The sequence below is a fragment of the Phalaenopsis equestris genome, unplaced genomic scaffold (genome assembly GCF_001263595.1).
Source record: "Phalaenopsis equestris unplaced genomic scaffold, ASM126359v1 Scaffold000232, whole genome shotgun sequence".
NCBI classification, from domain to species: Eukaryota; Viridiplantae; Streptophyta; class Magnoliopsida; order Asparagales; family Orchidaceae; genus Phalaenopsis; species Phalaenopsis equestris.
This window is the reverse complement of record NW_018164674.1, coordinates 114,767-142,202: the sequence shown is the minus strand read 5'-3', so window position 1 is coordinate 142,202 and position 27,436 is coordinate 114,767. Positions and strand designations below refer to the sequence as shown.

General features: G+C 34.3%; 1 protein-coding gene across 1 annotated transcript in view; it reads left to right on the top strand.

Annotated features, from left to right (window-relative positions):
• Positions 1 to 27,436, top strand: part of LOC110023803 (alpha-mannosidase-like) — a 92,796-nt gene that overhangs the window by 14,200 nt on the left and 51,160 nt on the right. Inside the window, exons 10-15 of the mRNA XM_020723396.1 lie at positions 17,143 to 17,243; positions 17,328 to 17,421; positions 17,521 to 17,688; positions 17,818 to 17,907; positions 18,763 to 18,825; positions 18,949 to 19,005. Of these exons, the coding sequence (XP_020579055.1) occupies positions 17,143 to 17,243; positions 17,328 to 17,421; positions 17,521 to 17,688; positions 17,818 to 17,907; positions 18,763 to 18,825; positions 18,949 to 19,005 (573 nt within the window). The remainder of the gene's footprint in view (positions 1 to 17,142; positions 17,244 to 17,327; positions 17,422 to 17,520; positions 17,689 to 17,817; positions 17,908 to 18,762; positions 18,826 to 18,948; positions 19,006 to 27,436) is intronic.

Here is a 27,436-nt window from a genome sequence, read left to right as displayed (position 1 = left end):
TAGGAAAAGCTCCGGAGAAGGGTCCGTTACAAAAAAAGCATTGGAGGAGGGTCTGTTGCAGGTAAAAGCTCCGAAGAAGGCCTGCTACGAGAAAAACATTCTGAAGGAGGCCTGCTTCAGGACAAAGTTCCAGATGAGGACCTGCTGCAGGAAAAAGTCCATAAGAGAGTTTGATGCAGGAAAAAGGCCTGGAGGACTTGCTGCATTAATGGCTTCGGAGGGTCTACAGTGAGGAGGGCTTGCAACGATATACTTCCGGATACATGGAAAGTTTCAGTGGCAAAGGAAAAAATAGAGGACCCGAATAGAGTTTTTCGGCAGTAGGGAGGAAATTGACGAAGAAGGGCATGTGGGCCGACTGCTGGGATTCCATTCAAGATACATCTAGTCTCGCCTTTGTAATAACCTTCCTCGAGTCGTTTTGAAAGCAAACCAAAGATGAACTCTTGTGTAATAAGTTTCCCTTCGTTTCCACAATCCATGCATGTGAAATGGCAGAGGTCGCCATAGAGGTGGCTGCCAGAATTTGGGACATGAAGGTGCCGATAAGGTTTGCAGTGAAGTTTTCCAGCCAACAAGATGATTTTCGGCTGATTGGGACTTGCAGGGAGAGCTCTGACCGTTCTGGGAGGAGGTCCAGCTGGCAAGAGTAGGTCAAATGTCTGGTAGGTATGCAGGTAAAGGGTGTAACTGCTTGAAATATGCAGGGTAGTTCCGGTGGCGGGAAGGACTGTAGGAGGGAGTGTCGGCGGTGGGAAAGGCTGTAGTTAAGTGCCCCGACGATCCTGAAAGGAGATAGGGAGGGAGGTCCAACGGCTAGAAAATCTTGCAGAAAGGATCAACATGTGGAACTTGCAGGGAAAATGGAGACGGGAGAACCAACAGGGAAGACATTAGGGAAAAGAGCTTCTCCTTTCTCTATTTCAGCTGGAAAGAGGAACTAATCCGGTAGGCATACTAGGATTTCCGCTATACAGAAAGTTGCTGCCTATGCACAACTCCGGGCTCAATCGATTCGTGAAGGAAGAAAATCGTGTGGAATCGCAGTAAAAAAGGAGGCAATGCTTCGGAGGGGCTATAGGGATCTACTCTGCCCGTGAGGGCCTGCAAATAGGTTGCAGGGAGAGAAAGCGTCCCTCCCTTCCTGCAGGGAGGATGGGGAGTTCGATGGCTATAGAGGAAGGAACAATCGCTAGGATAAGAAATTTGGCTCTGACACTATGTTAAAATTTAGAATAATTTGGAATAGTATTTTTAATATAAAACAGTGGTATAAATAACTCTTACATAAATTCTAGAATAGTAAGGATAATAAAAAAGAAATAACAGAAAACGAAAGATATAACGCCTACATCCTTATTAGTCAATTCATATTAATTACTTGGAGAAAAAAGAAACAACATAAATCATAAAATAAGAAATGAAATAATTCCAATCTAAGGAAATACATTTAAACCTCATAACTCTTAACAGGAATAAATTATATTTTAGTATAACTTCTAACGGTTTTATCCGGATTAATTATAAATTCTATAGATGAACACTAATTATAACAACAACAACAACAACAACAAGATCTTAATCCCACTACGTGAGGTCGGCTAAATGAATCCTTTTTCTTCATTGTGTCATATTTAGTGTTATATTTTCTTTTAGTTCTAATAAATTATAATCATTTTTTATATAATAAGCCCAAGTTTTCCTAGGGTCTACCTCTGCCTTTCTTAACATAAGTTGAATAAAAAACATCTACATTCCTAAGCGGATCATCAGATGATCAACATTTAATGTGACCAAACCATTTAAGAGGAGCTACACCATTGTCCGTCATTGGAGCTACACTAACCCTATCACAGATATATTCATTTCGCATTTAGTCTCGAAGTGTAAAGCCACTCATCGACATGATCATTCTCATCTCGACAACATTTAACTTAGTATTATGCCTCTCTTTTAAAGGCCAACATTCAGCGGCATAGAGCATTTCAGGTCTCTCCACTCTCTTATAAAATTTTCCTTTCAGTTTAAGCGATAATTTTCTATCACACTAAAGGCCCGAAGCATTCCTCCACTTCAACCAACCAACTTGAATTCTACTATTAACATCCCCATCTTTATCACCATCGCTTTGAACAAAAGACTCAAGATATCTAAATCATTCACACTTTTTAATAATTCAATCACCATTGTTAAAACCCCACCACTAGATCTCTCTCACTAGAGCTACTACTCATTCACACTTTTTAATAATTTGATAACCCAAAGTTACACTTCTCTCACTAGAGCTACTACTACTAAAATTACATTCCATGTATTCAATTTTAGTTATACTCAAATGAAGGTCTTTAGACTCCAATGTGGACTTCCATAATTCAAGTTTTTCTTGAACTTTTTCTCTCGTCTTATCCACGAGAAGGATATCATCAGCAAAAAGCATATACCAAGGTACATCTTTTTGTAAATGTCCAGTAAAACCATCCATAACTAAAGCAAAAAGACATGGGCTTAAAGCTGATCTCTGATGTAATCCAACAGAAATAGGAAAATATTTGGTCAATCCTCCTTGAGTTCGAACACAAGTAACAACTCTAGTATATATATCTTTAATGACTTGAATATAAGTCTTATCAACACATTTTTTTCTCAAAAACTCTGCAAAGGATATCTCTTGGAACCTTATCGTAAGCTTTTTCTAAATCAATAAAAATCAAATGTATGTCCTCCTTATTATCTCTGAACTTACCCATCAAACCTCTCAATAAATGTATAGCTTCCATGGTAGATCTGCCCGGCATAAATCTAAATTGATTATGAGAAATCTTTGTAATACGTCCTTATGAGAAATCTTTGTAATACGTCTTAATCTATGTTCAATTACCCTCTCCCAAAATTGTAAAGTATGATACATCAACTTAATTCCTCTATAATTTGTACAGTCTTGTGCATACACTTTATTCTTAAAAGTAAGTACCAAAATACTCTTCCTCCACTCCTCAGTCTTCTTTTTAGTTTTTAAAATAATATTGAAGAGTTTAGTAAGCCAAGAAACTCCCAAATCTTCTAAATATTTTCACACTTCAATTGAGATATCATCAGGTCCTGCAGACTTTTCAATTGTCAATTGAGATATCATCAGGTCCTGCAGACTTTTTACCCTTGATTTTTTTTAAAGTTTCATCAACTTCATTTTTACTAATGCGATGATAAAAATGAAATGTTTTGTTATTATTAACGATATTAATATCACTAATATCCATTGTATTTTCAGAAACTTCATTAAAAAGTTTATCAAAATAACTTACCCACCTATGTTAGAATATATTTTTCTAAAAAAAACACTTTTTGATTTTCATTTTTAATATACTTTATTTGAGTTAAATCTTTATTTTTCTTTTCTCTTTATTTCGTTAGTTTATACATATATTTTTCACCCTACTTAGTATCTAATCTATTATAAAGATCACTAAAAGAAGAATTTTTTGCGTCACAGATTGTTCTTTTAGCTCCCTGTGGGCCGTTTAATATTTTTCTCAGTTTTCTCTAAGATTTTAAATTTAAACCATTTTTTATAACATAACTTCTTATATTTTATCTTTTCTTGCAAATTATTATTCCACCAACTATTTTTATTTATAGGAATTTTTCATTTTGATTCTCCAAGTTCATTTTTTGCTACTTGTTTCATAGTGTTTGTTACTTTATCTCACATAGGATTTGATTCTTCATGAACATCCCAAATTTTGAAATATTGAATTTTACTCATAAAAATAATTTTATTTGTGTCTTTTAAGATCTCCCATCTAATTCTACAATGATGAGTCGTAGTATTCTTTGTTTTACATCTCTTCATCTTAAAATCTAGAACTAATAGTCAATGTTGGGTACTTAAATCCTCACCTGGAATGACCTTACAATCTTTACAATTTCGACGATCTATTCTTCTTATAAGAAAATCAATTTCTGTTTTATTAGATCCATTCTTATAAGTAATAAGATGTTCATATCTTTTCTTGAATAAAATATTAGTAATAACAAAATTATACGCTAAAACAAAATCTAAAATGACTCTACCTTCTTCATTAGTCACTCCAAATCTAGCCACCATGAATATTTCTAAAATCTTCCACCACTCTACCGACATGTCCATCTGAGTCTCCTCCAACAAAAAATCTTTCTTCAAGAGTTATCATTTGTATTATTAAGTCATCTAAGTCATTCCAGAATTTATCTTTAGATCCTATATCTAAACCAACTTGGGGAGCAAAAACACTTATAATATTAAAAATCTTACTATCAATAATAATCTTTAGGGCTATAATTCTATCTCCAATTCTATCTCCAAATCTATTAATTTTTACAACGTTATCTTTCAAACTCTTATCTATAATTACTCCTACACCATTTCTAGTGTCACTCTTACCATAATACTAAAGTTTAAAACCTAAGTTATCAATCTCCTTAGCCTTTTCTCCAACCCATTTAATTTCTTGAATACATAATATATTATTCTTTCTATGAATCATAATATCAATTAATTCCATTAATTTACCATTGAGAGTACCTATATTTCATGATCTTATCCTGATCTTATCCTAATATTAGTATCCTAATATTAGTTTCATTAGTTTCATGAACTAACTTCTTTACCCACATTCTTTCGTATTGTGAGAACTCTTGCTTATTTGACACTACACATAGACTTCGGTGTAGCGGCCCTTGCACACTTTTCACTGTATTCAGACCATACAGCACGTCGCTTCCAGGGGTCACCCTAGCACTTACACAATAATCAAAATGATTCATGTCATGATTTTTCGACAAGTTTTACGCCGACAAGTTTTCGACAAGTTTTACGCTGACTGTCAACTACCTAATGCAACTCTACACTTTTCACATCCAGACTTGAGACCGATAATGTCATTGTTAATGAAAACTAATTATAGATGCTAAAAAATGTCATTTTCAAAAAAGAGAACTTATTACCCTCCCAACATTTACTTTGGTGTTTATTACTCATAAAAAGTCAATGCATAATTCATAGAGCTTGATATTAATGCCATCGTTCTAATTATTCTGGAACTGTCATAATTCATCTATTTTATTTTTTCGTTGCAATATTAGTTCAATTGGTAAACTTGTAATACTTTTTTTTTTTTTTTTTTTGCATTCGGAACAAAATGTGTAAACTTATAATACTGGTTTTTTTTTGTACATTTGGAACAGATTAATTTCTGTATTCCGCTTTCACTTTACATAGCTTGGAAAGCCATTTTGGTGTCTTTTTTATGTACCTTCAAATACAAATAAAATAACTGCTTACTTCATTTTTTAAGATGAAGATGCATTTTGTTTGGACTGATTACAAAACATGGAAACAGGAAAAGTAGTTAAGTTAAAAATGAAGAGAAGGCTTCATTTTTGAAATTGGTGTGATTGTAAATGTAAGCACATAATTTGTTATTTGAAAATTATGAAATTGTTATGAAAAGAGGTGTAGCTTGTGTTTTGTATATGAAAGTCTAGCGAAATCCCTGCTATTCACATTTTATCTAAATAGTGCATTCATTTAATATATATGATCAAAAGGATTTTCAAATAATATTTGAACTAGGAATAAAGGCTAGTTTTTTTTCAAGCAAGAAAATGTTTTATTTCCTACAAGAGGTGATCAATAGATGGGCACGTGCCCAACATTATTTTTAATATGTCCATGGCAACCGTAGACTTCCACCGAATTAACACAAAAATTAAGAAAATGATGACAGTAATACTTAATAAATATCTTAACGAAGCATGCATGCTCTAGGGTACATAATGTGTGCTAACAAATGTTCTGCATCTGCATTCATGTATCTGTTTGAATTTTCAATCTAGTATTGAGACTCTTCAATGCCAAGTGCAACATAGTTCATATACATAAACATCAAATAATGCGGTAAAAATAACCAATTTTATAGTTTTGAAGGTGGAGAAACAATATTGTCTTATCTCATAATTTTAAAAGTATATATTTTCTCCTTATTATATGTGAAACGGCTAGGGCAAACATGATAAAGGCCATTACAACTTATCAAATCCAAAAAAAAAAGGACAGAGAACATTATAAGAAAAGAACAAAGAAAAAATTAATAAAGTAAAGCTTAGATAAGAAACTCCCTGTTATAGCTTTGAAATATTGAATCAGTGGGGCCCAATGTTGTGACAAAAAAATCGGATTCGATCGATTTACACCCAAATCAAACCGTGGAAAAACAGACTAGTTTGAGATATCCAAAATAAAAAACTGATAAAAAATGCTCAGCAAAAAAAAAAAAATAGAAATTATAGAAGATTTAGTGTGAAAAAACTTGAGAACCAGAAAAATTAATGGATTCACAACACCAAAATTCCACCATGAAATGAGGAGAAAAAATTCAATTAAACCACGCTCACAATTCTTCTCTACCGGCCTACAACTCATAAACAATGCTCTCTCAATCACACAAGAGCAATCTGAAAAAATCCAACGCAGAACTTGCAATACTGCTCAGTTTGTTCCACTCTTTTTTTACACACTACCAAGAGAGCTTATTCCTCATATAGTATTTAGGGACATCAATCTCTCTAGGAAGAGAAGTTGATCCTGGCGTTGGAGCATACTACAGGCTGCTGCCTTTTCACGCTGCCTGTCTAGATTCATTCTTCTGGGCGCTAGATCATCCATCATGAGCGCTAAGTTTCCTATGTCTCTGCTTCAGAAAGGCTAGAGTAGTATTTCTGGGCCCAGCATTGCCTTCTTTTGAGTTTTGCCTTTCGACACCCTCGATTATGTGGGCAGAACTGGCACTGGGGCGCTTGTAGCCAAGGCACTAGGGCGTCCCCCTTAGCTTGCCGCCGCTGCTGCTTTATTGCCTTGTTGCATGTTGTTCCTCATCAATCAGGCTACTCTCACAATAATATCTCTCTTGGAGACTAATTTTATTTAATCCTCTCCTCCAATCCATACCCTTCATAGTATATTGTAGCGTGACTCTCCCTCAGTCTCAATCTTCTTCAATTCCAACTGAAGCCAAATATAGCTTCAATTTCTCAGTAATCACTCTCTTAGTCAATATATCCACAAGATTTTGAGCTGTCTGTAACTTCTACAAGAATGATTTTTCATCTTCTAGAAGAAAATAACTAAAATTCTACCACAGTTGAATATGCTGTCTTGACATAAAAAGCAGTATTCTTAGTTAGATGAATAATACTCATATTATCACTATGGAGCTTTCTAATCTCTTGCTCCTTGCCCATTTCTATTATAAAGCTCTGCAGCTAAATCATCTCCTTGTTAACCTCAGTGATAGTAATATATTTAGCTTCTGTATTTGAAAGTGCAACAGTCTTTTATAACCTGGAAACCCAACTTACTGTTGTATTTCTCAAAGGGAAGATATACTCTGTTGTTTTTCATCTACCATATCCACTGCCAAATTTTAATATAAATATCTTTGCAGATCAAACCCTATACTTCTGAAACAAAATTTTTTATTGATTGTTCCCCTTATGTATCTGAGAATTTACTTCAGCACCTTGTTTGCATGGACTGCCCATATATTTGTTGACTACTCCTACTGCATGTGCAATATCTGATCATGTGCATACCATCACATACATCAAACTTTCAACAACTGAAGCATTGGGGATTTTTCTCCTCTTGGTTGCTCTGCTTCAGGCTCGTGCGATGGTTTCTTAGATAGTTTGAAGTGACTACCTGAGGGGGAGCACACTGGTTTTGCCTCACTCTTGTTGAACTTATGTAGGACCTTTTCCAGTCTAAGACAAGCACATTGTACGTGCACTATAGTCCTTGTAGATTCTCATCTTAAGGATCTTTTTGGTTGGACCTATATCCTTTATCTTAAATTCCATTAATAATTGCTCGATCAAGACTTTGATTTTCTCCATATTTGTTCCTGCAATCAACATATTATGCACATATAAAAAAAATAAAATATAATAATTACCAAAATTTTTTATAAAGCAACGTGGCTGATTGACAAGTTATGTACTCATTATTTGACATGAACCTAACAAATCTTCTATATCACTATTTTGGGATCTGCTTCAGACCATAAAGGCTTTTCTTGAACATGCAAGTTATATTTTCTTTCCTTGGAACCTCGTAACCCTGCGGTTGCACCATATATAATTCATCCACTCTAAATGTTGATCTTCCTCCTTTACCAAACTCAGTACTACTCTGATTGTTGTTGTCTTCATTGTAGGAGAAAATATCTCAGTATAATTTACTCTTTCCTTCTTTTGAAACCCATTTCACAACTAGCTTTGCCTTGTAGCGCCTGCTAATATCCGATTCTTCTTTCAGACTATAGAATTTATTGTATAGTGTCCTTTTGTTATCTGATTACTCTATCAAGTCTTAAGTCTAGTTTGACATTCATGATTGGATCTCGTCATCCATGCCAAAATCTAACTCCCTTAAATCTTCAATTTGAGTGACCTCTTCATAACACTCTGGTTCGCCACTATCCATTAGTAAAAGATTTTATAATGAAATAAAATACCTCTGTGTCAGTTGTGCCAATTCTACTTGACCACCTGACCTCAGTAGCAGGTGTCTGAGGAATTTTCTGTGCTTCATCAGATTGAGTATATCTTCACTCGTCACCCTCTTGATTATTGTTACCTTCTATCTCAACATACTTGGATGACTTTTCACAAGTAGCTGATGGACAGTCATGAGCTCTATTCATGTTCATGTCCTTGTACATTTTCATTTCATTGAATATCAGATTCCTGCTTTTGATGAACTTTTGATTATGATAATCTCAATATTTGTACCCAAATTCATCTGTCATACCCAATGAATGTACAATTGAATAATTTTGAGTCAAGTTTACTTTTGTATCTTCCATCAGCATGAACATAAATTGAACAACCAAATACCCTTAGGTGAGACAAATTTGTTTTCCTTTTTCTCCAAACTTCTTTAAGTAAGCTTTTATTCCAAGTACTGACAGACCATGATTTATCAGATAAATTGTAGTGTTCACTGTTTGTGTCCAGAATTATTTTTGCAAGCTTATATGCAATCTAATACTTTTGGAATGTTCTGTGATAATCTTATTTATGCACTCAGCAATAGCATTTCGCTGTAGTGTCTTTTGAACAATAAACTTATACACAGTCCTTTCTGAAGTAAAGTAGCCCTCGAACTCTGATCATGATACTCGTCACCATTATTTAATCTAAGATACTTTACTTTCAAATCTATCTCATTTTCTTTTATAGTCTTCCATTTTCTAAACACCCCAAGTATTTCAGATTTATACTTTAAGAAGTAAACCCATACATTTATGGTATGATCATATATAAAAGTGACAAATTAATGGGAACAGACAATTAACTGAACCGGAGTAGTACCATATAAATCATTATGCACTAATTGTAGCTTCTTGGACTTCATCATTGACCCACTTGGAGAAAAGAAAACTTTCTTTTGCTATTCATATACACAGTCTTTAAAACAATTCAGATCTAGAGGTTTTAAACCCTGAAATTTGTCCTTAGAAAGTAGGGATCTCATATTTTTTCACTCTTTTAACCAAGTTTGCGGTGTCCAAAACCTGCATCAATCTTTCTTCCAATCACATCAATTGATTCTATCGTCTTATTGATCAATCTTTCACTCCTTGCATCAATAAGACGATAGAATCAATTGATGTGAGACAGGATGGTTAGATGCGAGTATAATAGGTTGTCATGAATCTAATACATTGTGAGTGTCCAGAGCAGTTTCTCAAATCAAATATTCGCCCAGACTCCCCATTTGAATTTTATATTTAGGGTAATAGGATTGATTTTCAAAGAATGTAATATCTATGGAGTTATAATATTTTTTAGTAATGGGAGAATTATACTTATGCTCTTTTTTTATTAGAAGCATAACCAAGAAATATATATTTAATAATTTTTTTGTCAATATTTATGCGGTTTGGTTGATGAATGTGAACAAAAGAGATGGTCAAATACTTTTAAAAGAAGATTGGATGAGAACTCTCTAACATAAGTGTTTGTTTCCCATCAAAACTTATAGATGTGCTTTGAATTTAAAGACTCTGCTTGGCATTCTATTAATGTGGTAGGTGGTGAGCACTATATCTCTCCAAGAAAATTTTGGGAGAGTGAAAATGTAGTATCTAGATACCTCAATAAGATGTTTATTCTTTCTTTTAGATATCTTATTTTGTGGTGCAATCTCAACTTTGAACTCACATGGTTGATTTTATTTTTTGCAAGGTAGGGTCCAAGGATCGAGTTGAATTATTCATTTACCTGTTTCATCTGAGATATATGTCTCAGGCTTTATGCCTCGAGACATTTGAGACAGTGTCTTGATCAATTCATGCAAAAAAAAAAAAAATCATACTATATTATTAATATATATTCTATTATACTATATTTAATATATCTGATGTAATATCTCAAAAAAATAAAAAGATAATTTTAGTATGATTGCATGATTAGGTTATTAATTTACTCTTTTATTTTAAAATATATTTAATGAAGAATATTTTAAAATTATAAATGTTATATAATTAGATGACAATACATATAATTTTTTTGAAGATAAAAGTAAGGAATCTTGAACCTTATATAGAATATTTAAATTTTAAGTGAACTTTGACGTCGAATCATATTTCAAATTTTTATGTTTTATCAATGTTTAAGATTAAAATTTATGATTTATATCTATTTTTGTAATAATAATAATAAATAATAATTTCTTAACTGAGAAGTCAGTTTGAACTGCCTTGACAGTTCTACTTTAGCAGTTGACACCTAGTTTAAAACCAGATGAAATAGATGAGAGCGTGAGGCGAGAAAGAGACAGAGCATGGAAAATACGAAGGGCGACATAAATCCTAGCCAAATGAGTGTGGGTGCTTGCATAATTCCTATGTAGTTTCGAGCAATGTTGAGGAAAATGGGAGGAACCTCTTGTGAGCGTGCCAGACTGAGCGGCTTCGTGAGATAGGTAAGAGCCGAAGTCGAAGCAATAGCGAGCCTTGTTGTTTTTCGTGCGAGCAATGTCAGAAGCAGGGAAAACTTTGCGAAGAGAAGGAGATGAAGGTTCATGAGAGCCTCGCTTACTATAGAGGAAAGAGATCGAGTGGTGCATGCTGGAGGAAGGGGAGAAATTGTAGGTGATAAGTAAGTTGAGCCCTAGAGTGTGAATTTTGGAGTGGAGAGACTGAACCGAGGAGATAAGGTAATATTAGAGTATATGGTTTATTTATATAGCTCATTTAGTTTTATTAGATTTTATTAGGTTATACTAATTTTATAGATTACTTGGAGTGATTATTATTGGAAAAGCAATTTGCAATCGAATCAAAGAAAAAAAAGAGAGAGCATGATCGGTGTATGTGTAGTAAAAGGAGGGTCGAGTGATGTAAATTTACAGTCAATTTCAATTTGGGATTTTCACTTAGTTCATTTAAAGTTTTAATTATTATTTTATCTATTAATGTCAAAACTAAAGGATGAATTGTTGACTCTGCAATCAGAGGAATAGAGACAAATTTCAATTTACTTCTAATTTATGTTGATTAAATACATAATTCTATGATATTGTTAATTTTATGAAATATTTTTGAGTTTTGGTTTGGAATGATTAGCCGAGGAAAGCAACTAAAGGATTTTATAAAAGATAAAATTAAAGATTAAATGACCGTAAGAATTTTAAAAAAAGTATTACTGCGAGTAATTATATGTTTAAATTTCAGTAATATTTATTAATTCTAAATGTATTCATGATTTCATGTATGTTCTATTTTAGTGTGATTTAGATTACATTAGATTATTCATATTGTTAGATGGGACAATATATATGTTAAATAGCTGTAAAATGATTTTTCTAAAAATTTGTTAGATAATTGCATGGCATTTTGATTCAAGTGATTACATATATTAGATTATTATATTACTTGTAGATTCTTCTAGATGTGCATTTCTTCATTGGTAGAAAAATACGAGTCTTATAAGAAAATGTTGCATGCTATGAGGAGTGAAAATGATTATATATGAATGTTTATATGTGCATACTAACACATAGAGTCTACTCTCTTATAATATTGGCAAATGATGCTAATTTACTCGCACGCATTGATTTTTTTTTTACCATCTCAGTCAATTATATAATTTAGATTACTAACTTTTGTTAGCATAAAAGTATTGGTTAGAGGTGAGTATGCATTTATCCCTCATTTGTAAAATTTAAATCAGTAATCGTAATGCCGACAGAGTTTGTATCGATTAGGTGTGTTTTAGGTTATTTTTAGACAATGCTCTTAATATGGATAAAAAAATTAAAAGGAAAAGATAAGAATATCGAAGCTTAAGAGATTACGCTTTGAAAGTAAATTAAAAGTTGATGCATGCAAAAATATTTAGATTTTTTTCATGAATATTTTTAAATTTATTCTATGAAAAAATATCATGAATGTATAATTTTAGTTATTATCTGATTTTATATAAAATATTAGAAAAGACCCACATGCATATTGCATCCTTTCTTGTGGGTTACTATGGTATAATTTATAATGCCAAGTTTTAGTTACCCGGTAGAAGAAACGAAAAATCGAATGAGAAGAAACGAGTTGGGCAACCTAAGGGTCGAAAACGAAAGGTCGGGAAGCCAAAAAATAATTTTGCCATAGTGAGATCGACTTAGCTTGGAGTTAAGCGACATGCGAAGGAGAGGAAGATGACGTAAGGGTTAGGGCAGCAGCGACGTCGAGGGTTTGCATGCTGTCAAGCTGCAACATTGACTGGTATGTGGCTGAAGCCGCATGCGATTGAAGGAGCTCTCGTAAAAGGAGGTACCGTCAAACTTTGAGCGGTTTCTATTGAAGGAGAAGCTCTCAGAAAAAGGAAAGTGATCAGTGCAGACAGAGCCGCGTGCAGTCGAAACCTTAACATGGTATAGGGTTCCAGCAAGGCAATAAGTTTAATAAAACTTATTTAATTTATTTAATAATAAAATTCAATAGTGAGTTTATATATATATATATATATATACACATACATGCCAAGACACACGATAGTGCTTCTTTGATCCAATAACAGAGCAGCCGGTACAACATGTAGTTGTTTCTAATGTTCAACAATCTGCACATCTCCAACACACATTAGATCAAGATCAGGTGAGTCAATCTTTGGAAGAGGAATGACATGTCTATTCCAGGAGAAAGAAGAAGAATGGAAGTCGACTCCAGTTCGCGAACATATTGGATGATACATTCATTAATACTGGCAATGACAATCATCTTACCAACTTATTAGCTTGCTCCCTTCCTAGAACCAGAGGCAGAGACAACCAAATTGGGTTGCTCTCTAGCCACCTGATACTATGTATTTCAGCATCTTTAGATTTTTTCTTTGTCTCTAATGTACTTTTTAGTATTTTCAAGTTTTGGAACCCCTTGTGGTTTTGGTGTGGGCAGTGTGCCATGTTTGGGCCCTCCAACACATTGTATCTATATCTTTCTTTCTAGTTAATATATTAGCCTTTTTGGGCTTTCAAAAAAAATATATATATCTATATTTTTTTATAAGAAAGGAGTGGTATAAAAAAGATTGGATGAGAGGCCCAAAGTAGGAACTCAAAGAACCCGGTATACAATACACACCAAAATTTCCGAAAAAGTAATGTATACCCAAAACCACAATTATAAACTAAGCATATAATCTCTATGCCAAATTCTCCAAACAGAGCAAAATTCAGAAGTTGTTTGGAAGTAGTAGTTGGATCGTTGAGAGTTATAAATGCCAAATAGATGGAAAATATTCTTGTTGATATCTTCAAAACTCTAATAAGGAGTCTTCTTCCTACGCAAAATTCACAAGCCGTTTCAGTTGCGGCACCCCTAGATGCATGTGTAGGCTGACCAAAAGACGACGACACAAAACTAAAACATATGGAAGATATACTTGTTGCACCAAGAACTGGAAGAAAGGGAGAATGAAAAGATGGAGTAATTGATCTACCAAGAAAAGACCCATGAGAACACCTGTAAAATGAGAACACCTGTAAAATTCGCAGATCCAAACAGATAATGGGAGCTTGAGTACGACCCAATGTATCCTTACCTCTTACCTCTGGTTCTAGGTAGGGAGCTTGCTAACAAATGGTTAAGTTTTCTATCATTACCCGAAACAACTAAGGTATCATCCATTAAGTTCCTGAGTTGTAGTAGGCCTTTATTATTCTTGTTCTTCTTCTTAGATGCGTAAACCTGTCAATCCTCATCCAAAGACTGACTCATCTGATCAGTGTATTGGTCCAAAAATTGCTAGGCAGGTGTAGGCTATTGCACAACAGGATCTCCTTGTGCCTGATTGACATTAAAAAACTGTTCAATTTGATTAGGTGGTAGGTATGCAATAGAAAACTCACCTAGGGCAGAATTTTGAGCTTCAAGCTGGAGCAATGTCTCCTCATCCACCATCAACGCAGGTTCCACAGGAGGTATAAAAAGTGAGCAATCCCCCTTAAGGACAAAAGGAGCGGACCTCAAAAGTTCCTCCACAGGTAAAGTAGTCCCCCACCCCCCTTAGGGGCATTTAAACCAGACACCAACTCCTGTCTTGTGGTAATTTCTTCCACAGGTGGAGTAGATGTGTCCAGAGCAGTGGAGTTAGACAAATCCTTATGCAGTTGAGCTTTAGATTTCAAGTTAGGGTGGAGCCTGTGGCCTTTGTCAAGAGTATGCCCAAATATCTTACAATGTGTACAATAAAAGGGTCTATGTTCCATGACAATTTGTTGTCAATATCCATTATGTATTGTGCCCAATCAGACTGTTGTAATATCAGTGAAAGTGATATCTCTTCCATAAATATTCTGGTAACAAAAGACCTACTTAGATTGAAGGTGGGTATATCTAGTTTCATAGGATTCCCTTGAAAAAAAAAATTAAGCTGGATTACATAAAGTAAATAATAATAAAATAATAATTTATTAAAATAATAAGTTAATTAAATTTTATATCTTGTTTATTTTATATTTTCAATTTTTAGATTAGTCGACATCATGACACAAATTAATTATCATCAAGGTGAGTATTTATATTCTTAAATTATAGTATCATTTTGGTAGCTCTTCTTAACTAGTTTTATTGGTTATATTTAAACTTGATTAATGCAATTGATTTTTCTATTATTAAATTTTATCGGTCATTTCGATGCAAATGATTTTAATCTCATATTATGAATAATTTAATGTATTAGTGTGACATGTTGAGTGATGTGAAATTATAAATGATATAATTTGTATAGTTTCATTGTACGTACATGACTGACTATGATGGAGTCATCTCTTAATGCTACTAATGAGAGAACACTAAGGTAAGTGTCCACGTAAATGAAAAATGATTTTAATATTGAAGTACATTAAGTGGTACAAAATTTTAAACGACGCTCCTGTGATGATTGTACTGATATATAATGATATTAATATCGAAATATTCATTGAATAGCATCTTAATTATTTATATTAATTTATTAAAAGGTTTAACTAACATGTATATTGCTTTCTTTTTTCCATTGTATTATTATAGTTTAGAAGTATGAGTTCACTGATATGTTTAGCTTATTGTTATTTTAAATTAACTTTTCAAGTTAATTAAGTAATGAATTGATGAACAATAGAAGGGTTAATGTTTATAAAGGTCACGGATAACCAATAACTAAGTAAATTTAAATATATTTTTTAAGTTTGATTAGTGACTCTTTCATTTATTAAATGATAAATTAATATAAAAATTTTAATTCACCTGTCAGACTGTCTGTAAACGACTATTTAATTCCAACCTCTGGGACTGGCTTTGATAAAATAATATGTATTGTCAATAGTCGTGCTCATGATTTTAACATTTAAATTATTATACGACTTTCTATAAAATATTAGAAAAGACCTACATTCATATTGCATTATTTCTCGTGGCTTACTGTGATTTAGAAGTGTAATTGTTTTACTAAATTTTCTTAAATAATTTATTATGTTGTTTTAATATTTTTTGAGGTTTAAATTTTTGAGTAAAAGATAATACTATAGGAGAGAATGTTTATAAAATGCATGATCAATTATCAGAAAGGTAAATTTTTCTTTGTTAATTATTTTTTTAGTGTATTTGGATTTTAACTATTTGTGATAGAAAATGGATGTAAAAAAGATAAAAAATTTCACCATCCAAACGTATGTTTCCATCATAATTAATTCTAACTTCCCGGGTTGGATTATGATATTTTCTTTTTTGAGGCTTATGCCTCTCCTCGTTGCAAAGCTTATGCCTCGCCTTACTAGAAGAAAACACTTCGATTCTCGATTTCGCCTTTTTAAACTTTGATATGATGAACTGAAAAGTGTTTGTAATAACCTGCTAATCCAACCATTCTTTTGCAACTGAGAAGTACTAATTACTTTCATGATATTCCTTTAACAGCAATAACTAGAAGGAAGATTTACATACATACCATTCGAATCCTATTTATTGACATATATAACACCCAAAAGTTAATTTTTGTGTACCGTCTTACTGAAACATGAAAATATATATTTCACTTTTTAAATGTTAAAATGGTGATATTTTTTATGTGATATGAAAGATTTAAATGTTTTAAATGTTAAAAGAAAAGTTTGGGTGTTAGATGTGTAAATATATCTTGAATTCACTTTGATTTTTTTAGAATGAAAGACCGCTGGAATATTTGATATTTTATTACCTCTAGCTTCTACTATTTGTTTTCTGGCAGTAAGTTTGCGTGCATTTAATCCTCACAAGATTCATTACTAAAGCTTAATGCACTAGGTACGCCTTTATGACGAAGTCCTTGAAATATATGCTTGAAATACATGCCAATTTTAATGGAAAAAGTGGTGTAACCATTTTACGGCGCCTCCATGACATGTGGTCTTACCCTTTTAGTGGTGGGAGACTATTTTTGTGATTCAAAGTTTCTATATCCATGTTCTTACTGGTCATACTAATCACTGCTTTGTGCTTATCCCTACACACATTTAAAGAAATACATTACCACAAAATTTTAAGAAATTTACAATTAGTGAGCTCCTTTTTTTTGTACTGGTAGGATGGTCGTATCCATGCGTTGTATTCCACTCCTTCAATTTACACTGATGCAAAGTATGCTTCAAATGAATCATGGCCGCTGAAAACAGATGACTACTTCCCGTAAGCTATTTCAGCTTTCCTTGTTAAATCAATCACTTATTCTTCTTACACACATCTATATGCACATCTATAAACTGAATGCAGATATGCAGATGGAACCAATGCTTATTGGACTGGTTATTATACAAGCCGACCAACATTCAAGCGGTTTGTTAGAGCATTAAGTGGATATTACCTGGTACATTGGTTTGTTTTGGATTTTATTCATATCTACTGCTTCATTTTCTCTCTTACACAAACAAGTAGTGTTTTACAAAGCATTTTAAATGTCAAGTAGGCTGCACGCCAACTAGAGTTTTTGGTAGGGAGGAAATCTTCTGGTCCTGTCACCTCTATTCTAGGAGGTGCTTTAGGCATTGCTCAGCATCATGATGCTGTCTCTGGTACTGCAAAACAACATACAACAAATGACTATGCAAAACGTTTGGCAGATGGAGCTTCTAAGGTTTGCTTGCTTTTCACAGCTTAATACTTCTTATATCCTACATTTTGCTCTCTTTGATTTTTCTCTTCATTACCTGTGAGTTTGCTGATCTTTCCGAAGAAGATAATTTACGTTTGTTGTATTTTGTAGGCAGAGGTTGTTGTCAATCTTGCTATTTCTTGCCTTATTAATCCTGGAGAGAGATGTGCCTCTGATTCCCATTCGATTAAGTTAAGCCAGGTGAGAAATTTTTGTGTTCTCTTTAATGATTTTTGTTAACACTCATATAATGCTTGCTCACCTGTCAGAGTGGATCATCCCATTGCTCAATGCGCAAAATATTTCAAAATGACATGATTGTTGTATTAGTCTGCATTATTTTTTAACTAATGTTTTTGAGTAACATAGTCTACCCACAATTCTTATTAGTTTGTTAATTTTATTTCAATATGCTCTTGGTAGAAAGGCGGTCATGATAATTAAGCTCGTGATCTGGTACTGTGCTCATTGGGGCACTTCACTTATGCTCATACTCATTAGGACACCCTATGAAATTTTAAATGGTTAGGCTAATGGACTAAGCGGCGAATCCAATATCTTTGACACCTCTGTCTCTACTACCTATTACTACTTTTAGTTGTATATTTTACTGAAAAACTTAAAGAATCTATTTTTGGAACTCTCAATTCAATCAAATCTTGACATGCATTTCTTTCTTTGTCAGTAAATTCTAATTATTTAATTCAATGGTTGAAACGGCATTCAACTCATTCAATAATCTTTATTATTGTTGTTATTATTACAAGATACATTCTACTAGTATTGATAATATGGTTGAATTGTTTCTATTAAGTAAACATAGCCAAGCAGTAACTTCAACATTACTACGCTACTTCTAGCTTACATGATCTGAATATTTCAAATCAACTTGGAATCTAACAGTCATGATAGCAATTAAGCATAAGATTGAAGAATTCCTATCAAAAGATTATTTTCTAGTTCTCGTTAAAGAGGCATAAAGATATGTGACCTACTTGGGCTCTCATTTTATGCAAAGTTCTTCTTCTGAGAAATTGTTCTTGGCCATTGTCTCAGTGCAATTTGCTCAACATAAGTTACTGCCCAGCTACTGAAGAAATTTCAGAAGGGAAGAGCTTGGTAAGTTTTTTTTTTCCCCCTGATTTATGGCTGCCACATTTTCTCTGATTTTTTATTTTATTGTGAACATATGATTTTTCTGAATCAAGGCAGCAGTTTGATGAATTACATTTTCTAGCACAGGTAATGGTTGTATACAATTCCCTTGGATGGAATCGTACCGAGTATGTCAAAATTCCAGTAAGTTAATTATTAATTTTTTTTTTATATCATGTTTTATGATGCAAATTCATCTTTGCATAGTCTTTCGTACTTAAAGGAAAAGATGTCAAACCTATGCTTTTATACTTTTCGGACACCTCTTTTTGTGCACTCTGTAAGCTGCTTTGTTACAGCTCTTGCTACGGAATAATGATTCATCACATCATGAACTTTTTTGAATAAGCATTTAGAAATTCAGTGACCTGTTAAATAACAAATGTTTCTTATCTCCCTAAATTGTATTCTTAATAAATAATGTGTTGATAAGTACCTTTTAAAGGTTAAGCATGTAAGCGTATGAGGTGGTTTCCATATGCAACCTTTTGAGAACCGCTTGAACTTGAGAATGCTTGTACACAATACGTTACACCTTTGATCAACTCATTCTTGCTACCCAACAAGCCATGCTTACAAGTTTATTCTATAGAAAAGCATACTTTATGTGTCCATGTGTGTGAAATCTACTTCATTGCTTAAAACAAAACCAAGGTGCAAACTTGGACAAGTGATTCAAAACTTGTTTGATTGCTAGCCAAGCTAAATGCATAAAAGTAAATGTTTTCATGGATTTTTATTCATTTGTCTCTTTGTATTCTCTAACATCTCCTCAACCTTAGGCTTAATAGGATAGGAAGTGCAAACGTAATGGCCAAAGGTTGTGGTTGCTGTAAGCTTGATTTTGATTTTAGATGGGGAAGCTATGAGAGAGCAAGGTGGATGGGGTGGTGTAAAGGCTAACGTCTCGAACTCTCACCCATAGAGATATTGATTGTTTTGGCCTAATTGCCTCACACTTGTGTCCTATTAGTGTAACTTCTCAGAAGGTCACTCATTCTAAGAGTGTTCCTATACTATCACACATAACTTTGGAGTTTTTGATGAAATTTCAATTGTTACACCAAATGACGCCTCAATGTTTTGGAGTTCAGCTTCATTCTACTTGAGAGGTATCAAAAACTCTCCACTTAAGTAATTGACATCTTCATAAGTGTTCTTAACTTAACATCATCCATTAGGTATATATGTTTCTATTACTGATTCATAAGGTGGCTTCCATACAAGCACTCTTAACTTTGAAGTTTATGATAAAATCCAATTGTTAACCCAAAAGACATCTCAATGTTTAATATTTTGATTTCATTCTACTTAAGGGGTTTCACAATCTGATAGGAGGAGATAGAGAGAGAAATGTTATTAAATGATTACTTGTAGGGAAATGGAGGTGAGTTGGGGATTGGGAGGAAGGAGATAGGAGTGAGAAAAAGGAAATGAGGGGGAGAGTGCATGTGAAGTGGTAAAAAGTGGGATGGAGATTGGAAGGTGTGGAAGAGAAGGGGATGGGAAGGATGGTGGAGGAAGTGAAAGATAGGGTGGCATAGTAGAGATGATGGAGGGAGCAAGCGAGATACATACTTTTGATTAATGATACCATGAATAGGGATAGAGTGGGGATGGGATAGGTGGGAAGCAGTTTGTGATGGTTACTATTGTCATTGCAAGATGGACTATTGTGTCACTTTACCATCGATCATTCAAAAAGCCATCTTGGGAAATTGCACCACTATAATAAGCTAAAAATGAGAAAAGATGTCTCACTAACATATTTGATAAACTACACTAATAACTCCCTTCATTTTCTTAACATTTGCAACCACTTGCCAACAACAAGATTTCTAATATCTAAGGATAATCAAAGCAAGATTGGGTATTTGGTGAATTTAAAGAAGAGTTGATGGTTGAAATGAGGATGACTGGTTGAGTATGATGACATCAAATCCTTCGTAACTTTGACGCACTTACCTCTATTTTAAAAATGATTGTTGATTGCTAAAAATTATAAAGGTACAATGAGTTGTATTGGCCTCCATACCCTTGTGATTAAATCGGTATAATCACACAGCTTGATGTTGATTTAGACCAACAAGTGAACCCTTCATGACCTCATAGTCTTATTAGACTCAACGCAACCTTGAAAAGGCTACTACATTGATCCTACATTATCATGTCGAGTTTAGTGTCATCTCATTTAAATCTATCAACCTTTATGGTCTGATCCTTCCCAACTAGTCAAGTCAACACTAATTATTCTATATGAGTCTAATATAGCCCAAGGCTACCTCAACCAATTTTGTTCAAATCACTTGACCCTTTGATTGAGCCCAAAGTGGAAAAAGTATGAAAATTTTAACCTACATTAACCCAGATTGACCCATATCAAGTCTAATTAACATAAAAAAGGATTTATTTGACATAACTAGTTCCAATTACAAGGGACTTACATTAACCCATATTAACCCAAGTAGACTAGCATTGAACGAAGTGGACCTAATTAGACCTAATTTGCATCATGTCTTTATTTGAACCACGTTGATCTAATTGGTACCTATCTACTCAATGGATTCAAATTCATTACCTTAGAAAGTTTGTCTATTTTGACCTAGATTGGCCTAATTAACATTGATCAAAACTAATAAAGCTCATATTAATAGGGACTTGATGACCACGATTAGTCCCCATCATGTCAACCAATGCTTTTATTTGGTTAGATTAGACTCTGTCAGTCTTGGTTTTTTTTCAAATTATACATTCGATTAGTTAATTGGCCTCTTGTCTTAATCGTCAAAACATTGGCCCTAATTTGCTTTATTGGGTATAGAACTAGTCTAATTGACTCATGGTTGTGGCAATTGAGATCCATATCTTAAGCAGACTAACATATCACATAATAGTTGTGAGCCAATCCAACATGAACCCAAATTAATAGTAGATTCAAATTCAATATCCTTCAAATTCAACCCCAAGGATATTGAATTTGAGGTATTTTTCATATGAAGATTTCTTTAGACTTTATTTTTTTATCCTTAGTGTCTACAAGGAAGTGCTCTTGGTATACAATGTCTAGGATTCCCTTTGTATCGTTACAACCATTGCATTTTGTCTGCATGCCTAAGGAGAGATAAGAAAGACATTTTCAACGACACATGAGGCTACAATTATTGGTTAACATCATCATTTTGTCTAGTTGATTGTCATCTTTATTGAGGATGCTAGACAATTTTGTGAACTTCATCAACCTTTGAGAAATATTTGTTGATGATTAAAATTGCTAAATTTGGGTGCCATTGCGTTGCACAAAAAAATTTAGCAAAATTGATGCAAGTGAAATTCTAATTTTTTATAACATTGTAAAATGGATCGTAATGACACTATAATGTCTCAAATAGAGTGGAGCATATAATCAAAATACTAGAAAAAGTGTAAAAGTTGGACATTTTTTGTTTGCTTCAATCTACACCTTCAAGGGGATTTGTGTGATAAAATTGATGTCCTGCCCGTTTGACCAAAGTTTGATGGCTCAATTTTAGGCTGATTGGGCTCTAATCAATTCATATCACATCAAGAAGGCCTTGTCAAGCCTAGATTGTCGTACCCAAAATTAGATGAACCTAGGGACCCTAAATAGTACGTTTGTATAGTGAGTGTTTTCTGGGTTGGGCCTTCCAGTGAAGGATTAAATAATAAATATGCCCTAAAATAAAGGGGTTTCTTTCTCACATGTCTGTTATATCTTGTTACATGGGCGAGATTCATGGATGTGGCTAAGGAGGGAAGTGGACCCCAATTGAACCGAGTAGTATTTAACTGCATTAAACAACCCTTTAGAATATTACCGTTTAGGTGTTTATTAAGTTAATAAATAAGAATCATGTGGTAAATATGTAAATTTCCCCTTTTTGTTTTTATTTTTAATTTGCTTTTAAAAATATGTTTGTTTTGTATTTTTTAGGTTTTACTTCTACTTTTAAGAACAAATCAATCTAGTCTTAAAAATATTGATATGAATTTGTGTTTTTAGATGTTTTTATTTTTTTTCCTTGCACAGAAACCACTTTGGTTGCCAACCGTCCCCTCTAACTACAGGTGATTATCACCATTGGATGCCTCTGCCAATCATAGTCGATCATCACTACTGGCCGCCCCTCTGCTTATCATCTTTTCTATCTTATGCAATTTTCAATAAAAAAGAACAACCTAAAACAATATAATTTAAAATATTAAATATATTTTTATTTGTAGAAATCTGAGATCTTATAGAGAATTTAATTAGGATAACTTAAGAAATCCTTAATTAGTTTATTCTATGTTATTTTATTTTTATTTCAAAATTATTTCCTTTCCTAATTTACGTTAAATATATTTGGTAAGTTATTAAATTAGAAGAGATTGATTTCCCTGCATATATATATGGCTTTGTCGTCCTCGCTCTCGCTCTGCTAGGGTTCGCCAATGGCTTCATGATCTCTTGCCTCATTCTAGAAAAATATTCATGAGAAATAAAGGGATGGCTTCGATCAAGTACTGTTTCGTTTTTATGCTTCATCATATCTTCGTCGATCAAACATTGTTTCGTCTTTCTTTTTTTTCGTCTTCGTCGCCATTTTTCGTCGTCGCGTCGCAGGCTCTTTCTGTTTGTCGTCTCGAGAATCAGCGGCTCTCACGAGAATTCGTCAGGCTCGGGGGCGTCTCTTAGCTGTTGCTCATTGGCTCGATTCGTCTGCAATTCACAGAGGGGCTTTCCTCTATCCCACTCTTTGCTCCCTGTTCTGGATTTGTAATTTGCTCTCTAATTTCTTCACTATTCTTAACGCCGCACCTCCATCTATTGGGGATGGCTTCAGACAGATTGTATGCTGTTGCCTTTGCGGGTGTCCACGCCTCAGGTACACCTAAATCGTGCTCTTTCTCTTCTTCGTTTGAGTGGGCGGAAGACATCAAGAAACCTGGTAAGAAGAATAGGAAGTCTGTCATTTTTTTACAGAAACTAAAAGTATTCAACTTGCTTCCTCTTATCGTCTGAATTTGATTAGGAAATTTCTATATGGTCATCCCAAAATAGAGTTGATTCGTAAGGAATTTGAGCTTATGCACCTTGTTAGGGAGTGAAAAATTAGACTTTTAAATCGAAAACACATTTTTATTCAACTTAATAATGAAGAGAATTACACACACTTATTTGCTTGGAGGATAATTTGGATTGATAACATAACAATGAAGATTCTGAATGGTCTGTGGATTTTGACCCACAGACGAAACAACCAATCATTCCGGTTTGGATTCATTTTTCTGGTCTAAAATTTCATTATTTTACTCAAAAAGTGTTGTATTCTATTGCCCCAGCTTATGGTAAGTCACTTAAAACAGACATTCTTACTTTTAATCTTTCCCGTTCATCTGAAGTCAGAGTACTTGTTGAAAGAGATATCACTTCACCCGCTTCTGAGCAAATTTGGTTGGACACACATCACCATAAATACTGACAAAAAAGTAGTGATTGAGTCTTTTCCTTCATATTGTTCGAACTGTCGTATGTTCAGTCACTCTAGTTCTCAATGCCACAATCTGCACCCCCACCTCAGACCAAAAAAAAGTAAAGTGCTTCACCAAAGGCTGTGAATTCATCTCCTTCTGATCAGCTCCAAGTTATTGACACTATTGATCATCAAATGGATGCTCCTCAAGGCCTCACTATTCTCGTAGGCAATATGTCTATCATTCAGTCTCCACACAATGATGTAGCTCCTTCGTCTTTGGAACCTCCTATCGTGGGGGCGATGAAGATCCTTCAGACCCCACTTGTCCTAAAATCTATCACTGATATTACAGGTGACAATGCTTCTACTACTTCACTACTACCTCATTAGGTCGAGCAAGATATTAATGTTACTCAGGCTCATGAGAATCATGATGTGCAACAACCTGCACTTGTCTGACCACCTTTGGAACAATCCATTGATCAGATGAGTCAATCATCGGATAAAGAATGACAGGTCTACACATCCAGGAGGAAGAAGAAAAATAGAGACCTACTTGAGCTCAGGAATCTGATGGATGATACTTTGGTTACTTTTGGTAATAGTATGCACCTTACCAACTTGTTAGTAGGCTCCCTTCCGAGAATTAGAGGCAGTGAGAGGAGTAAAGTGGAACGTCCCTAGCAATTTTGCGCCCGTTGGTGGTTTTTTGGATTTTTATCTTTGTGTATCTTTGCTTTATTTGAGATTATGTGTGTTGTATTGTGTGAGTTGGGTCTTTTTTTAGACTCTCTCTTACAACCTATTTGTATCTTTTCTTATTTAATATATTAGCCCTTGGGCTTTTTCTAAATTATATATTTTTTAAAAAAAAGCCCAAGAGCTATTATATTAAAAGGAAAATATACATGTTGTATGAGTGGGCCCAAAAGAAGGCACCCAACTCATACGGTACAACACACACAAAATTCCAAAAATAGAAAAGATACATATAATTATGGACGCCCTAATTTAGTCTTGCCTCTGCCTCTGGTTCTCGGAAAGGAGCTAGCTTGCAAATTGATGAAATGCGCACCATTATCTAAAGTAACCAAAGTATCATTCATTAGATTCTTGAGCTCAAGTAGGTCTTCATTCTTTTTCTTCCTCTTAGATATATAAACTTGTCATTCCTCATCTGAAGATTGATCGTTCGAATGAGGTGGTAGAACCGTAGTAGAGTGATTACCAGTCGTTGTAAGCACAATAGGTTCGAGTGCCTGCGAAGTATGAGTTGTCGCCTCTGCTCCAGATGTTTTTTGAAGATGAGGATTGAAGATGAGGAGCTGCAATGAGGAGCTGCAAGAATCACCTGAGTACCAGTCTGAACACTATCCTTTGTAGGTAATGATCCTTCAATAATGTTATGTTTGAAGATGTAGGTTGCCCAGCAGAGCCATCCGACATCACATCAGTCACAGAAATAGAAGCAGTATTCGCAAGGGGGATCCACAGACAAACCAGACACTAAATCCTGTCTTTTGGGAACTTCCTCCCCAGGTTGAGCAGATGTATCCATAGCAGTTTGGTTAGACCTCTCCTTGTTTACTTGAGCTTTAGTTTTCAAATTTAAATAAAGCCTGTGACATTTATCAAGTGTATGCCTGAACATCTTACAGTGGGTGCAATAAAAATGTTTATATTCCACGACAATTTGTTGTCAGTATCCATTGTGAGTTGTGCCCAACCAGACTACAGTAATATCATGTAAGGTAATATCTCTTTCTACAAGTATTCTGGTCACAAAAGGTCTGGTTAGGTTAAAGGTGGGCAGATCTAGCTTCATAGGATTCTCAAGTATGGCTTCAATAAAGTAGAGAACCTGATGATTAAAGAAATGTAATTTGAGACCAGGTAAACAAATTCATACCGGAACAGTGAGAGACTCATGATTTGGGTCAAAATCAGGAGACCACTTGAGTAACTTCATTGACTTGCATACAATGTTAATATATTTTTTAAAGAAAATTCGAGCATAGTCTTCAGCTAGAGTTAACTGAATCAACACGTCTCCCATCAACGAGTCTCACTTTCCACTTGCCTACAAGTTTGAGATTGTCAAACTCTTTCTGATAACTTCTATAAATGAGTGCCCCCACTGAAATTTCCCAATAAGAGCGAACTTGAATTTCTCAGTTAAGGTTGAAATTTCTAAATCAGAGAAAAAGAGTGATGTTTGGCTACTCTTCCTACTTATCTTCTTAAGAAAAGGGCAGTCACTCGTACCATCTCGACATTCCTTATAACTTCAGGGGAAGACAACAGTAAACTCCACAAGACGATTACCCACCGTGTGGGCAAATGAAGTTTTGCCATGATCAACTGAAGAAGAAGGAAGCACCATCAAATAAGCTTCAATCCTTCAGCCCACAGACGCGGAAAGGTCGCCGTAGAACAGGAACAACGCCGCCGAACCGCGAAAAACAGAGGACGCCTCTCAATTCGATCTCGCAGACGCCGCAGAAACAGACGTCGCCGAACCGCGAAACATTGGACACCGCTTGACTTGATCGTGCAGAGACGCACACGATGCCGCCGAAGAAGACCCTTCAGCCTGCCACAAGGACACATTCCTGCAGAAGACGAGCCGCGAGGATGATGACATGCAAAATAGACGAAAACGAAAGGAGATCGAGCAAGAGCGGTGGAGCAAAACCAGAGTTCACCATAATGAAGAAACCCTAGCAGAGCAATATTAAGGAAGACGACGCCATCATATTCATTATATATTCTACCTACATACATACATACATAGATATCTACCTACATACATATATATCTACCTACATACATATATATGTACCTACATACATACATACATACATATATATGTACCTACATACATGTACCTACATACATACATACCATATATATATGTACCTACATACATACATATATACATACATATATATATACCCTACGTGTGAATAATACAAATTTAGAGAGAAATATTCCTCTCCAAATCAGTCCTCTACATGGTATTAGTGCTTGGAAAGAAACCCTAGCTCTTCGTCAGTCGTCGAGGCACTTCCAAGCAATCGGAATTCTCATCGCAGTCA